General features: G+C 40.4%; 2 protein-coding genes across 2 annotated transcripts; both read left to right on the top strand.

The window, feature by feature from the left end:
• The first annotated feature begins 690 nt into the window (after positions 1-690).
• Positions 691-2,086, top strand: LOC131011196 (uncharacterized). The gene is made up of 2 exons (XM_057938991.1): positions 691-1,068; positions 1,154-2,086. The coding sequence occupies exons 1-2, from the start codon at positions 712-714 to the stop codon at positions 1,463-1,465; spliced, it is 669 nt and encodes a 222-aa protein (XP_057794974.1). The 5' UTR covers positions 691-711; the 3' UTR covers positions 1,466-2,086.
• An 11-nt stretch (positions 2,087-2,097) lies between these two features.
• LOC131011195 (uncharacterized) lies at positions 2,098-3,497 on the top strand. Its single transcript, XM_057938990.1, has 4 exons — positions 2,098-2,321; positions 2,421-2,511; positions 2,590-2,685; positions 2,785-3,497. Exons 1-4 carry the CDS (start codon positions 2,206-2,208, stop codon positions 3,286-3,288), a joined length of 807 nt encoding a protein of 268 aa, XP_057794973.1. The 5' UTR covers positions 2,098-2,205; the 3' UTR covers positions 3,289-3,497.
• Positions 3,498-17,481: the final 13,984 nt, after the last annotated feature.

Genomic DNA, 17,481 nt, shown 5'->3' with positions numbered 1-17,481 from the left:
ATTAGGCCCACCTGAGTACTTAGCTATAAGTGGTTTGAGGTTTTCCGATTGGTCTGCACCGCCCACACGATCTGATTTTCATCATGATGTATTTGGTGGTGATCAAGTGCTTTATTTAGATGACATTGTTAAAAAATTTGACCATCATGCAACGAGTAGTGGAGGGGCTAGTGAGAATTGCTTGAAATTAGCTCTTCTGCTTGTTTTGTACGGTCTGCTCTTGCCGAGGCATAAAACACATAAGCGCATAGAAATTGAATACATTCATCTAGTTGATGATCTGGCCAAATTCAACCTTTATCCCTGGGGACTTGTTAGCTATCAGTTTTTGGTGACAGTTTCGCACAATGCGAGGCTGATAGTTGATGATAAACTAGCCAACAACCAGTCACCCGCCTTCGATGCATGTGGATGCACAATCGTTTTGCAAGTTTTTTTATATGAAGTGTATAAAAAACTTGGCGAGATGTGTGCCACAAGGGTAGAAAGTGCCGAATCTTTGCATCCGCGCATGTTGCGATGGTCTACAGAAAGTTTCTACAAGCTTGATGTGCTTATGGAATACTTCAAACCCGAATTTGAAAATGAGATTGTAAGTTACTATTCTATTACAAGTATTTAATTTTTTTTTATTTGGACCAACACACATACTGAAAATGTAATTGTTTTTAAAACTATGTGCAGCGGCCGATTGTATTTGATGAGTTTGAGATGCGACTCATAGAACACATTGGATTCGATACGGCTGTTGGAAGCCCTATTGCTATCGATAAGCTGTTGCATCATGTTCATTTGTTGGATCCCGAGCCCAAGTGGAAGAAGCGGAAGGCTGGCGATGGCGCGAGTACTAGTGCTCCCAAAAAGCAGCGGACGGCTGGCGATGGCGCGAGTACTAGTGCTCCCAAAAAGCATCGGAAGGCTCATGATGGCGCGAGTACTAGTACTCCCAAAAAGAAGCAGACAGAAGTAGGCTGTGAGCAGCCGGCAACTGAGAAGAGGAGAAGGTCTTCGCGGTTACATAAAGATGAAGATGCAGCGCCCGTTCATGGGCAATGCTGTTGTGAATCAGTAAGTCTCGTGTGCATGTATATACGCTATTGTTTTATCCTCTGAGAAAACTAATATTCTCTTCTCTAATTTATTTGAGCAATAGATGAAGGATATTATGCTCGCGCAGTTGTCATGTCTGAAGCTCATCCAGGGGTCCTTGGTAAGGTTAGAGAGCAAGGTTGTTGATGGTGAGACGATGGCGAAACAAAATGAAGAGCTGCGTGCTGCATTTGATGAGGCTTTCGAGCGTGTGCAAAAAAAAATTGGTAAGAGTGTTCTTCTTGACAGTGACAATGATGCAGACGGTGTAGATGATGAAGGTGACAGATTAGAGGACGAGGATGCGGAAGTTGAAGATGCGATAGAGCATGCGGGCCAGCAAAATGAGCAAGAAGAAGGTGTTATGGCAAATTAAAAACTTGAAAAATCTGCAGAGCTTGATGAAATCGTGGAGGTGGATTTAGGTGTCAAGGTTTCGGCAGATACCGAGGTGGTCACCGAGGTCGAAGTCGAGCCAGCCGGCGAGTTCGAGGCAGGGGACCCCGAGGTGGAGGCAGGGGACGTGATCGCAGACCCCGACGTGGAGGCAGGGGACATGTTAAAGGCAGCTGCCAGAGTGGAGAAAGATGCGAAGGGGTCGTCATCTTCTGTGGTAGAACCAAATTCCGAGTTAGCGGCAGTTGCAGAGCTTGATGCAAGTGCACAAGTGAATCGCATTTTCGATGTTGAGGTGGCGGTAAACCCTGAAGGTATTGTTGAGTCCGTCCTCAAAAATTTGGGCGATCTTGGTGAATTGGAGAATGATCCTCTGATCATGGCCGTGGAAGCATCCAAAAATAGTGAAAATATTGTTCAGATTGTGCCAAGCGATGCTCCGGTTTTAGGGCTGGAGACAGAAGTTGAAGTAGTTAACAAGGGCGGCGAGGGTGGACAAGGAAGTGGGCAGAAGGGTGCAAACCTTACGGCCAGTGAATCGGAACCAGAGAAAATGCCACTTCCATTTACGAGGCTACTTCCTGTTAAGAAAGAAAAGAAAGAACCTCTGCTCTAACTTCACCACTGAAGATTACGCGGAGTGTGTCGCGTGAACAAGGCAAGCTCAGCCCCTCTGAGGCTACCTTGACGGCTCCCAGCCGAAAACGTCGTGGGAAGCAAATGCCGCCTTTGCCGGATTTGCTGGATACTAGTGCACCTTACCCTTTGAGGTGTGCTTCCAATCAACTGATAGAGGAATTTGAGCAATGGAAGCTAGAGAATCAAGGAAGAGCAGGGTAATATAATTTTTTTAGGTTGCAAGTTTGGTTTGAATACAAAATACTGTGATAGATGTGAATTTCTTATATTATAATTTCATTATTCATCATTAGCAGGGGCGATGAGGTTAAGATTGTTGGTGATGGAGATAGGCCAGCTCATTGGTTCAAAGAGATGTATTCTAGGAGGGGATGGTGCCATGGTGATGTAAGTTTGTTTACTTTCGGCATCAAAATATTGTTTTTGTTCTATTACGTAATGTTTCATTATGTTTTAACTTTTCAGCAACTTGATGCATACATGAATTTAATGATTTGGCATTCGACTAAAGGAGCTAGCTCGGTGTTCCCGATGATTGCTGTTATTGAGCAATTTTGTTGGGTAAGTTTAGGTCCATTTCTATAATTGAAATATGCATGTATTTAATTATCCCAAAGCATTATAATATGTTCTATTTGGCCATTCTTTTGTGTTTTGCAGCAAAGTTTATGCGAGGCCGACATTCGTCAATGCTTGGATAAGAAGGTGAGGCCCTACGTGGAAGGCTCTCGGCCTTGGTTCAGTGGTACGCCATGGTGGCAAGCATCTGCTGTTGTCGGCGTAGGGAACATCGACAACCAACATTGGGTTGCGTATCAACTAGATTTCGAAGGCCAAACGGTTCGTGTATTTGATTCAATGCGCGGTGCATATCCAGTGGAGCGGCAGTTCGAAAATGTGCTCAAAAACCTACCAATCGTCTGTGACATGTGTGAGGTCTTCAAGCACAAAAATATCCCACCACCATACAAGGCAAAATGGAGTCTGGACCTTGTGCCGAATTGCCCACAGCAGGTAAACAATCATGATTGTGGGATATTTGCATTGAAATTTGTTCAGTGCATTATATCTTCCACTGATATTAGTGAGCTTGCTGGGCTTGACATGGGGCGGTACCGAAAGTCTATTTGTGCCGAGTTGTATATGGCTGGACGTCGAAAGTAAAATGTTGGTTAGGTTAATACTTCGGCATCAGTTAGTTTTTGGTATTTTGTATCCATATTTTGGGCTTGTGGAACTCAAAACATTTAGGCCACACTATTGTGTATGTACTTTGTGAAGGAATGTCATATATTTTGTTTCGGCAAATTTGACAAGGCAAACCTATACTATGAATTAAAATATATTTTTTAATTCATAGTTGTAGATAATAATAGTTTTAGATATATATGTATTAAATGAAATTGAGGTTGGCAGATTTTATTGAATAAATTTGAAAATTTGTCCATGGTTTCGGCAAATAATATCAGTACCCATATTTCGTATGCATGGCAAAGATTGTTTTTGATCGGCAAAAGCATATGTAAATGCAAATATATAATTTTATTAATAGTTGTAAAAAACAACTATTAATTCGGCAAAAACATAATATTCGGCAAAAACATAATATTCGGCAATAAATTTGTATTTTGGCAAACATTTTCTTAGTTCGGCAAAAAACTTTGGCAGTCAGTATTTATTTCGGCAGTGCATAGTTCGGCAGCACATATTTATTGCCTAATTTTAATTAAGTTTGAAAAATAATATATTTGGTTGACAAAAAATTTAAATCAAACGGTTGTATCTTTAAACATAAAACTTACTAACACCGGTTTTTTCCAGAGTTGCAGTTTTGTTTATAGCGGTTCTAAATATGAACAGTTCCCCCCCTCAAATAGCTGTCTTTCCATTTGCTGTTCCATTTTCCCGCTTTTTTCTTGTTTCTCTTCTTCATCCTCTCTCTCTCTCTCTCTCGCGCTGTTCCGATTTTGTAGTCGCTCGGTGTTTCTCGTAGTCAACACCCTCAGCCCTCCGGGTAGCTAATTTAATTTCTCTGAAACGCGGTGTGGGTTGCTGTTCTTAAGCGTGGTAAGAACAACAACTCTTCCTAAATTTGACACTTTCAAGTTTTCGACTTTGTTTAATTCAAATGTTTTATTTCGAAAACATTTTGGCAGTGATACAATGAGAAAGGGAAAGGCTAAAACTCAGAAGAAGAAGACGAAGGACGGCAGTGAATTAGGTTTATTTAATTTTGTAATTTGCGATTGTGATTTTTTCCAGCTGCTATTGTTTTATTTATTTTGTTATGTTTTGTTGTTTGAAGTTTTGGTTCTGGCTAATTTATTTTTCCATGGCCTATTTGCCGATTTGGTTTTATTTGCCGATTTAGTTTTATTTGCCGATTTTCCTCTGCCGATATGATTTATTATGTTATGTAGATATGGTAACTGCGCTTGCATATTTAATTTTTGATTACCAGTGATATATAGTTTCTCGATGATTTTCATGTGAACATGAATCACTTGTTTTTATGTAGGTTATAGTGCTTCCGTTACCGGGCGTTGCCAATATATTTATATTGAATTAATTAAGAAACGATTAAATGCTAACAATCGGGAATTATTTCTTCGCTCCTGCTTTGGTCAGTTTTTGCAAATGAAACCGATGCAATTTCAAGGCCAGTTACTATATATTTTATATAGTAATATTGAACGGGATAGTCTACAACATCGTAAGCTTGCTTTTAAGGTGAACAATAAGCTTGTTGAGCTAGGGCCTGTGGAATATTTTCTCATAACTGGTTTGAAATTTTCCGACTGGACTAAACCTCCTCGGACTTCTGAATTTCATCAGAATTTATTTGGTGGTGAGCAAACACTCTATTTGGCTGATATTATAAACAAGTTTGATCATTACGCTACTATCCATGAGGGGGGAGGAGATGTTTGCTTGAAGTTAGCCCTGCTTATTGTTTTGTACGGTATTCTTTTGGTGCGGCATAAAACTCACAAAAGAATAGAAGTACAATATTTGCATCTTGTTGACAACATGGAATTGTTCAACCGGTACCCGTGGGGGCTCGTCAGCTACCATTTTTTGGTGACTGTGACCCATAATGCAAAGCGCTTTATCGATCAGAAAATTGTTGAAGATGCTAAGTGTGCCTTCGACGCATGTGGGTGCACATTTGCTGTCCAAGTTTTTTTGTATGAAGTTTATCTCAAAATTGGGAACTCGTGTGCCAAACGGGCTGCCGATGCTGAAAATGTGCATCCACGATTGTTGCGATGGTCCACAGATATGTTCTACGCATTCGATGTTGTCAGTGAATATTTCAAACCCGAGTTTGAAAATGAAGTTGTAAGTAATTTATGTATTTGATGTTGTTTATGCTCTTTTTTAACAACATAACATAACAATTAAGAGAGATTTGTTTGTTTAAAAACTACGTGCAGCATCCGATGGTGTTTGATCAACTTGAGAGGTCACTTATAGGTGAAGGTGGCATCGATCCGGCTGTTGTATGCACATTTCGTGTTGAACAATTGTTGGAGCATGTTCAGTCAGTGAATGAGGGCTCCAATAGGAAGAGGAAGAGCACGAGGAATACGAACCTTCATGATGTGGCTAAGTCTGGCAGTAGGAAGAAGCCGCGTCTGCCGCATGTTGTTCCCGGGGAATCCAGTCAGCAACCTAAACAGCAGCAAAGAAGATCTTCAAGACTGCGGAAAGATGAACACCATGATGATGCATCGCCCGATCATGAGCAATGTTGTTGTGAATCAGTCAGTCCCTTCGATGCGCATATACATTATTGCTTCATTCTTTTTTGAAACGTAATATTGTCCTAACGTAATTTACTTGTTCTATAGATGAAGGATGTAATGCAAGCTCAGTTGGCTTGCATGAGGCTGCTCCAGAGGTCATTGTCCAGGCTTGAAACAAATGTTGTTGATTTTGACACACCGCCGAAAGACAATGAAGAGCTGTTGACTGCATTCAATGAGGCTTACTTGAGGGTGGAAAAAAGGCTTAAAACGACTGTTATTGTTTATCATGATAGTGACGAAGACGATAAAGATGATGAATATGATAAAGACGAGGAACAGGAAGATTTCACGGCGCAGGCCGTCTCCCATCAAGGCGAGGACAAACAATTCGATGAAGAGGAAGCCCTCTTGCAGATGAAAGCAGCTAATGTTGGTGTGTTGGATAAACACCCACAAGATATTGTTCAGCCGGTTCAAAATGCATATCTGGATTCAAGCTCGGCGGTCCAGCCAAGGATAGTTGTGGATGCAAATGTTGAGGGCGATGTCAATAACGTGGTTGACGGAACTGCTGAGATGGAGCAAAATGCATATCTGGATGCAAGCTCGGCTGTCGAACCTATGATCGAGGCGGATGAACACATGAAAGATGCTGAACTTATTGTTCATCATCCGGCCATTGAAACTCCTATTTTGGGAGTGGAAGCAAAAGCTGTAGGACTTATCCAGCACCGGCCATTGGAAGAAGCTAGTGGGCAGGCGGCTGGCAAGTCAGTGGTCATTGACACTGAAGAGCACAAAGCGCACAAAGACCACAAATGGCCACGCGTTTTTAAGAGACGCGTTCGGATTAAGCAAGCAAAACAAGCATGTAATGAGCGAAAAACTTCTCCGCTCAACGTGACACGGAGTGTGGCTCCTGAACTACCCAATTCAAGCCCACCAAAAGCAAAATCAACATCGTCCGCACGAAATGTTGATAATATGGACCTGGAGGTCGGTCATGATGACGAGGACAATCAGGTCCAAGTCGAAGAAGCCAAAAACCATGACGAAGTTGATCATTCGGTTGTGTTGGGTGAACAACCTGAAAACAATGTTGCGATGGAACAAGTTCCACATGTGGACGAACACGCTAAGGTGGAAGCAAGCACAGAGGTGGAAGCAAATCTGGAGGGCAGTGGAAATAATTACGTGGGCGCAAGTGCAGGCCCGGATGCAACTACGGAGGGTGAGGCAGATGTAGATGGCGATAAAGAGGCCCCGGTATTGCCAAATGCCGGCAATGAGGCAAATGTGTTGTTGGATGCACGGGCTGAAGCAAATATCGAGGTCGAGGAATTAGAAAATGACGAAGATACAGAGGTTGACGCAAATGCAGCAATTGCTCGCAATCTTGAAGTTAAGGTCTCGGAAAATCAGGAAAATGTTGTTAACGACGTCGTCGCAGGATTACGAGTGGAGAAATATGCTACACAAGTTATTGAGGCCGGCACATTGGGAGCAGAAAGCGGGCATCTGCCGGCCAAGGCTCCAGGCGGGTGCAGTGAAGAGGACGAAGCCCCAATTGTGTTTAAGAGACGATTTCCTACTAAGACGAGGGCTGGTGTGCCTTGTGAACAACCCACAGCGTCCCCATCAAAAGCACAAACCACGGGTGCGACAAGAAATATCCTTGACCAGAATGTGCCAACGCTTACGAGAGTGCCATATTTGCAGAGTCAAACCAAGCCCTACCCGCTTAGGGTTGCAACCAAAGCAATGCTGAAAGAATTTGAGCAATGGAAGAAAGCCAACGATGTAAAATCAGGGTATAATTCATTCTTAAGATGCTATTTCTTTAATGATTTCAAATTCTACATATGTTGTCTTTTCCAACTAATTTTATTTTTGGAATACATAATTTGCAGAGGACAAGCGGTTAATCTAATCGGTTCTAATTTAAAAAAAGCTAGTTGGTTCAAAGTGATATTTTCGAGGAGTGGATGGTTTGAGACAGATGTATGTTTGTTCGATTAGTATGTATAACAGATACTTGCTTTCCAGTAACTTGTGCTTATCTTCTATTTTTCAGCATATTGATGCGTATATTAATTTAATGGTTTGGCACTCTAAGATGACATGTACGCCGATATTGCCGAGGGTTTCTTTGATTCAGCAAATTGGTTGGGTAAGCATTCGAGCCTTTTTATACTGTTATGAGCATATGCAGATGACAACATCTTAGTACTTAAATGATCCATGGTTTTTTTCCCCTGGTATTGCAGCAAAGTCTTGCGTTACCCGACAATAAACAAGGTTTGGAGTCCTCGGTAAGACCCTATGTCCAAGGAAATTGGCCTACACTAGGAGGTGCCCCATGGTGGGAAGCCTCTGTTGTTGCAGGCGTGGCAAACATCGACAATAAACATTGGGTCGCGTACCAACTAGATTTCGAACAGCAAACGGTGCGCGTTTTTGATTCGATGTCCGGTACGCATGCTGTCAAGCGTCAATTTGAACATGTGCGTATAAACATTCCCATCTTGTGTGTGATGTATGGTGTTTTGGAGAAAAGACACATCCAAACACCGCATAAGGAAAAATGAGACTTGGAGCTTGTTGAGAATTGCCCCCAGCAGAAGAACAACCATGATTGCGGATTATATGCATTGAAATTCCTTCAATGCCTAATTTCTGGTTCCGATGTGACTTTGCTTGCTGGTGCTAACATGGGTTTGTACCGGAAGTCTGTTTGTGCCGAGTTGTTCGTGACCGGTAGGGATAATCCGAATGTTGATTAGGTTAAGATTTGCTCGTTAGGTATTTTTTGGCTTGTATATATGTTTCGGTGCCTAATAGTAACGATAACCCACGGTGGGTGGGGGATCCTTTCTATTAGGTACCGAATTTCAGATAATGGCACTGAACAAAAATATGAACTATATGAAACCCCTAAATACTGTCTTTGTATGTTGAACAATATTTTTTGTGTTGGTATAAGGGCTTATAAAAAGTTGTTAATTGTTTTGTGTTTTTCTGGGAATTTATGTGGCTTAATATTTCATGTATTGGCAATTTGAATTATCCTATTTCGGTTAAAAAAACATAAATTTCGATAGCTCAATTTACTTCGGCAGTATTGTATATTTTGGCAGTTGTAATGTCGGCAATTTGAATTATCCTATTTCGGTAAATAAACATAAATTTCGGCAACTCAAATTAGTTCGGCAGTATTGTATATTTCGGCAGTTATATTGTCGGCAATTTGAATTATCCTATTTCGGTTAAAAAAACATAAATTTCGACAGCTCAATTTACTTCGGCAGTATTGTATATTTCGGACAGTTATAATGTCGGCAATTTGAATTATCCTACTCAAATTTAGCAACCTCACTTCACTAGATGATAAAAAGGATACGTACAAAACTTACATGAACATACGAACGAGGGTGAGATAACGCAAACAGTACAGGTATTGTGTGATTCGAAATCCCACAATACATTTCTGGGAATTTAAAAACAAACAACACACAATCTTGATCAAACACCAACAAACATGAAACATGCATGCACAAAGATCGTACGTAAGGATCGTGCAACATACTCCATCCGCCTATTCTTCCATTGTTCATGGTAGAATAGTCGGACGTACAGGAGTGCCAGGATAACACGGAGAGTCGTCGCCAGAGTTATAGGATCCATATGATTCCGAAGTTGACTCCGGCGGCGGTGGAGTAAATATGCTCTTGATGAATAGCCAATTAGCTTCCCCCTCGGTGTAGTAGCACATAAGGTGTGGGCTTTGCTGCAAAATGAGTATATCTATCAAGTTAAACATTACTATATTGTGACAACTAATGAATAAAGTTGTTGTTCAGACGAGCTTACGACTTGTATCCGGCGCCACGTACTGTCACAAGCAGAAACAATGTTGTTAAACCTATCGTGCCGCGCACCGTAAATCTCCAGCAGGGTTGAGAAGTTATTGTAACGACTTTCCCACTCCTTAACCTTACGCACATATTCATCCAAAGGGATGTAGGCTTGTTGAGTTTGTTCCCTGATCAGGGCAATACGTTCGAGGCACCGAAGGTTGCCAGCGTCGTCGCCGTAAACCCAAACTCCACGGTCCTTTTCATAGTCGATGTCGGCCAAGACGGCCGTCTCGACATGCCTAACCCATTGTCCTGTATAGAACACGTCATCTTGGCTTATTGGTTGTAGGGGTGGTAGGGGTGGTGGTGGTGAATCCATGGAAACTCTTTAAGTACAAGATTGTACTAGGTGTGTTGCCAAATATGGAACTCGGCAATGTATATATTTATAGGCAATTTTCCACAAACAAACAATTTAGTATAGAAACTTATTATAAAATACTAATACTAAAAAAAACATACCATAATTGCAAATTTTAAATTTCTGCCAACAAGTAATGCACTTTAATTTATTTGCTTGCCGACATATCTGCCGAATGGCAAGAAAAGGTGTTCCAACTGGCATGCAACATTTTTATACTGTCAAGTTCTAGCACCTTTCAAATCATAACAGCCACAATTAAATACAGCAATGTCTATACAACTTTGTTTTTGTGATTGCCGATATATCTGCCCAAAGGACAGAACAGGTGGTGAGACTTGCATGCAACTTTCATATCACGCAGACCCATGCCAATATTACAAGGGAATCAATTGCAGACCTCTGCCACTATTAAATAAATGATAGTTTTGCCAAACTTATTTTCCACTCATGTATGCTGAAAGTGAAGGAAAATAAATTATCAATTATATAATATAGATGTATATTTATCAAATATATATCTATATATATACTATATTTTGCAATTAAAGTAAAATTAGAAATATTATTACTAAAGATGGCTATTATTATACTAATTTAATATCAAGGTCATGTTATAAGTGAGAATAAATAGCAACTATAATATGCATTTTATGGTCAGACTATAAAATGCACATTATAGTTGCTATTAGGCTGTAAATTGATGTATTTTCTTGTCAAATTATAAGGTCAAGTTGTAAATATGAAAATTGACATACTATATATATTTCCTTCCAAAAACCCCCTTGTAAGTGCACATTATAGTTGCTATACAATACAAGGTCATGCTGCACTTGTTAACTGGATTGAAGCATGTGACACAAAAAACCAAAAAATCATAGTCAAAAAGATTTATACGTACAGGCTACTACCTAATGTCGGCAATGAGGAATGACAGATGCCGAGAATAGTTGCAAATATTTTTTTCCTAGCTATTGTGTTACAAATAACTTAGAAAACAAAATAGGCAAAAATTAACATCAAATAGTAAACAACGCATTATTAAACCATTTTATTTATTGTTGCCGAATATCAAGGCAACATACCGCACGAAATTAAAGTACAATTACAGCAGCTTAGTAGCATTACATATGAAACCTCGTTACTCGTCCGACTCGAACCCACCATACGAGTCGTTGTCCGACTCGTGCGGTGGTGGAGTAAATATTATTTCGAGGAGGCCCCAATTACGTTCACCCTCATTATAGTAACACATTAGATGCGGTCGTTCCTGAAAATAAAGAAAAACAATTTAGTGCCGATACAATGTTTCCACATAAAGAAAAAAATTGGTTGTCGACATGAGCTTACGGCTTGGATCTTCCGCCAGGTGGCTTCAGATGCACGAATCGTGTTTCGGAATGCGTCATGGACCACAGGGTACATCTGGAGCATTCCTTTGAAGTTATTGTAACGAGTCTGCCATTCCGTAACCTTGCGCACGTACTCATCCAGGGGAATGGAAAGTTGACGCGCAAATTCTACACCATAGCTAATACGTTCCAGAGCGCGAAGATTGGTAGCGTCGTCACCATTAACCCACCTGCCAAAATGTTTGGCTATACTAATGTCGTGCAGGACGTTAAACTCAAGGAAATCGTCCCAATGACCTGTGTAGAAGACGTCATTTTGTTTGATTGGTTCGAGCGGTGGTGGGGGATCCATGGCTGCCCAGACTTATTGTGCAAGTACACTATGACAGAAATGTGGTGAGGGGCAATGAAAAGGGAACTCACCAATATGTCTATTTATAGGCAATTTAATACACATTATAATTTACTTTGACGAAATCTGTGCCGAAAGTGAAACTATGTAAAAGACTATGAATCCTTTTAAATGACTTCAGCATGCACGATAACCATAAAAAAAGTATTTACCACATATGAAGACAAAAAAAACTTAATTTTAAATAAATGTATGAAAACAAATTGGTGTCGGCAAATGAATCTTGTCTGATTCTGGGCATTCTTCCCACCCTTTGAACAAGGACATACCGGCAATTCGTGATGATTTGTTGCCGCTCCATTCGGCACTTCGTGGTGATCACCGAAATGCATTACTTGTTTATAGGATAGCAACAAATAATTCTCGTAATTATATTTCAGCAATCACTCATAAACCTCATTGCATAATGACGCAAGTCGGCTGCTCATAAGGCCAACACTTATCGGAATACTCATGTTGCGGCAGATTTCAAAATCACATAGTCCTTTTAATCTACGGTTCGGCAAATGATTAGGGGGGCTAACATCCACAAGTAAATACAATCTTGGTACAACGTACAAGCAACCAAACAGTGCATGCAACCCACACCCCTAACAAGCAACTAAACATTAATTAACACACGCTGCATGCACGACAAGCCTACGATGTTCCGGTAGGGTTTTTCGGCCTATTCGTCCGATTCCACGGGCGAGTCGGACAAAAGCTCTTCGGACGTCGTCGCCTTGGGTTCTGGCGTGAATATGTCTTTGAGAAAGTAGAAATCAGCTTCGCCCTCCTCATAGTAGCACATGAGATGAGGCCGTTCCTAATATTAAGTAAGTTTGTTGGTGTCAATCTTACTGGTGGTACTTGTAACAAAATAGAAATAGGAGTTAAAACCTTACAACTTGTATTTGACGCCACGTGTCGTCACTCCCGATTAAGGAGTTCTGATAACGGTCGTGAAACATCCCGTATATTTCGAGCAGCATAGAAAAGCAATTGAAACGCGTCTCCCATTCAAGAACCTTGCGCACATAGTCGTCAATGGGAATGTAAATTTGTTGAGTGGCTTCAATCATGACCTTTATGCGCTCAAGGCATTGCAGGTTGCCAGCTTCGGCACCGTAAACCCACATGCCTCGTCCTTTTTCCTCAGAAATAGAAGCTAACACGTTGGTCTCCAGGTGCCTTTCCCATGGAAGGATGTAGAAAACGTCATCTTGGTGGATTGGGCGTAAGGGTGGCGGTGAAGGAGGAGGTGAAGGTGGAGGTGGCGATGCAGTAGGAGAAGGAGGTGGCGACTCCATGCAGGATTAGTATACCGACAAAAAATAAAAACAATGATAGTTTGTTGTTTTTCCAAAAATCGAACTCACCTAAATGTCCATTTATAGACAATTTTAAAAAAGAAGTTTCACATGAAGAAACGAAATAACATGGCATTTGGAATATGATATTACTAAATAAAGTTTAACACGTGCAAATTACAAACTAACCCAAACGCTTTGTCCGACTAATAATATTACAGTCCATACATAAAATTAGGGCGACATTAAAAGTGACACAAAGACATAGTAGAAAATGCTAATCCACATTAGGCAGAGGGAATAGCTTCTTCATCTGTGGGAAAAATGGTTCTCCCATTTCAGTGTAGGCTTCAGCGAGGCAATCCACCTACGCACAAAAAATTAATAAATATATTTATTACAAAATATACGTCATCCCCTATATAGTTCGATTAATATTGTGGAATCAGCGAGGGAATATTTTTCACTAATAACCTGCGTTAGCCTTTCCCATGTTTCTTGAGTCGCAGTCATGGTGTTATGAAGCTTGTCCCATTGAACATCGGGCTGGCTGATCACCCAAGCAAAAGTTCTGAACCTCCTTTCCAAATAATCAATTTGTTTCAGGTAAAACATGAGCGGAAAATCTGTCTTGTATTTAGAGTTGATTTGTTGCGCAATGACGTCTATTGCGTTGAGATCGCGCTCCCCTCCAACGATCCATGTATTAAATCGTTGTTCATTGATTAGATAATCAACGAACAAATCCTCCATTTCGGCATTCCAATGCCCGCGATAAAACCATTTAGTGTGCGGAGTAGGGTTTCCGAATGCCATGTTAAGTTTTTTTTACCTGAAAAATGGTACATACACCTTACACTATATGAAACTTATACGATTGTTAAAAGTTTTGAAGATGTAGAGTTGTTTGCCGAATTTCCAGTTGTTTCGGCGACATTCATGCTAAATTGAAAGACAGCCTGCCTGCAGCACTGCCGAAAAGTTGTTCTATAATTACATAAACGACAAATCCAGTAGTTCACAAGACCAGCGTATCTTTAAAAAAATCTTTGTTGCCGAAATCTCTGCCGAAAGTCAATGAAAAAATCGTCTAACATGCATGCACCTTTCAAATCACTGCAGGCCTATGCCACAGAATAGAGGGAATCAAAACCTTTTTTCAAGATACACTTTATATTTGAAATTCCACGCTGAATTGCCAATTTATATTTTCGAGGACATTTATTGCCGATACATGTGCCGAGACTGCATGCATTTAAATTATATGGCAGTGCATTTAAATTATAGGGCAGAGTGCACTAAAAAGGCTGCATAAATGAAAGACAAGTTGTCGGCACCTTTCCCATCTTGAAGACATTTTTTGCCGATACATGTGCCGAGAGTGCCTTTAAATTTAAGGGCACAGTGCACTTGCCAGCGTCAGCAAAATTTATTAATCAACTTTGCAGAAATGGCAACTGTTTCGCCGATAAGGATGCAAAAAATGCAAGCCACGCTGAATTGCCAATTTATATTTTCGAGGACATTTATTGCCGATACATGTGCCGAGACTGCATGCATTTAAATTATATGGCAGTGCATTTAAATTATAGGGCAGAGTGCACTCAAAAGGCTGCATAAATGAAAGACAAGTTGTCGGCACCATTCCCACCTTCAAGACTTTTTTGCCGATACATGTGCCGAGAGTGCCTTTAAATTTAAGGGTACAGTGCACTTGCCAGCGTCGGCAAAATTTATTAATCAACTTTGCAGAAATGGCAACTGTTTCGCCGATAAGGATGCAAAAATGCAAGCCACGCTGAATTGCCAATTTATATTTTCGAGGACATTTCTTGCCGATACATGTGCCGAGACTGCATGAATTAAAATTATAGGGTAGAGTGCATTTAAATTATAGGGCAGAGTGCACTAAAAAGGCTGCATAAATGAAAGACAAGTTGTCGGCACCTTTCCCATCTTGAAGACATTTTTTGCCGATACATGTGCCGAGAGAGCATTTAAATTATGGCCTACAAGAAAGCATACTTCAAATCGATAACAGCCATTTAAATTATGGCCTACAAGAAGCATACTTAACATAATTAGAGGCTATCAGTTAAACAAATTAATTTATTAAATCATGAGCCAGAATGCTCATCCGACCCTCCGTAATACGAGCCATAACCACTACCCGACGTGTCATCCGATCCGTAATGATTTGCTGCACCATCGTAAGATCCATAGCTACTAACTTCAACATCGTCTGAGCAATTTTGAATGGGGTCGCTCGCATCCAAAGCCATGGGTCTGCTTGTAACTTCTTCGGACGAGGTAGTAGAGCTAAAGTAGGCCGTAATATTGCGCGGAGAGTTACTGGCTGAGTTAATTTCCTCACAAGAGAACAACCGCTTGAGTAGTCTGTAATTTAGCTCGCCCTCGCCAATATAGCGCCGATATTTCTTGTGTACCTTTATTATGAAGTTGTTAGATTTTATAATAATAAATAACATACTAAAAACGACGTTGCACAAGTATGTTGTAACCTGAACCAGTAGCTCCCATGTCCAATCGCTCGCCGTGACTTTATTTGTCAGCTCACAGTATTGAACTCCACCCTCCTTAATAAGCGATGAGAATTCAAAGTAACGTTCCTCCCACTCTAATAGTTTGTTTGTGTATTGATCCCAAGTGATATTTAGATTCCATGGGGCACGTGAAAGGCGCGTCTGAATTTGAGCAACAACGCGTTCGTTATACTCACTGTATCCATTCACCCATTTACCTAATCTTCTTGCATCGGCAAGCTTTCTCAAGACTAAGGTTTCAACCTGACGAGACCACGGAACCAAATAAAAACAACGATCTTGATCAATGGGTTGCGGAACCATTTTATGCAAAGATGAGTTGTTTGTGTAGTTGTTTGAGCTGAACGCAAATGTTTATAGTGTTGTGTAATATTTTTCATGAACCTCAATATGCCATCAATGTATAGGATCTTTGGGTTGTACGTACCATGGCAATCTTTAGTCATGGTCGCAAGATAAAGAGGTGCAGGCTATTGTTTGTTTGTTTGTGAAATGCTTAGGTCTTACGTGTTTTTTTTTATCAGTTATTAAGTGAACCTATAAAAAAAGGACCAAGTCATACAAATTGTGAATCCCTTGAAAGGACTTGACTATGCAAGACAACCATAAAAAATAATCTATCGCTGAAAATTAAAAACCATTTTAAAAAAAAAACTATGAAATATCGAAAGTGGTCAAAAAATGAGGGCCAAAATTGGTTTCGGCAAAACTAGAGGGGTCGGCAATCGGCACATAACTTTAAGTAAGAAAAGGAAAGTACTTGGCAGCAAATAACGTGAGCATATATTAAACACAATCTAAATAAACCTTTCGGCAGTTATTGTTGCCAACTATTTCGGCAGCAAATAACGTGAATTAAAATTACAATTACAAAAACATAGCATTACATATTAAACCTAATCACATATTAAACTAACGAAATTTGAAGGCTGCCAAGTAGCATTACATATTAAACCTAATCACTCATCTGAGTTGTCATCATTGGGATAAGGGAATAACTTCTTCATCTCGAAGAAAAATGGTTCGCCTTCTTGAAAATATGCCTCAACAAGAGCATCCACCTACAAACAATGGTCAATTATTTAAAATAGAACTAGTAAATAAATGAATAAATCACATACCTTTATTAAAGCATTCCAAACGCCAGGCTTTGCTTTCATAGTGTTATGGAGAGCGTCCCACTTGACACCGTTCTGAGTAAGTAACCAAGCAAACGTTTCGAACCTCTGTTGAATAAATGCAATTTTCCCCGAGTAAAAAGAGTAATCAAATTGCCTGCCAAACTGGATGTTGATACTGTTCCCCACTTCGGTCAAAGCAACGGGATCAATACCCCGTCCGACAACCCATCGGTCGCGGCATTCAAGTTCATCGACCATCATCTCAACAAGGATGGACTCCATTGCCGGAGTCCATTCAAAAGAATAGAACCATGCCTCTTGTGGTGAAGTTGGTGACATTTAGGTTACCAAATATAATAATTTCTTTACACTACAATATTATGGAGTGTGTGTATTGGCATTATTTCTTTACATCACTTATAATGGCTTCAGTTAGGTACTTCCCTGCCACCAAGGGGCCGACACCCCCCTCCCTCCAAACAACCAACTCACAAAGGTAGGTGCATTATTGCACTACCTTTAAAATAGGTGTCAGGTATCAAGCACACAAGTTGAAATCTCAACAAACAAATATACTAATATAATTCAA

The sequence above is a fragment of the Salvia miltiorrhiza genome, chromosome 2, assembly GCF_028751815.1.
Source record: "Salvia miltiorrhiza cultivar Shanhuang (shh) chromosome 2, IMPLAD_Smil_shh, whole genome shotgun sequence".
Classification (NCBI taxonomy): domain Eukaryota; kingdom Viridiplantae; phylum Streptophyta; class Magnoliopsida; order Lamiales; family Lamiaceae; genus Salvia; species Salvia miltiorrhiza.
The sequence above is the reverse complement of the archived record's forward strand: the minus strand, read 5'-3'. Positions and strand labels throughout refer to the sequence as shown.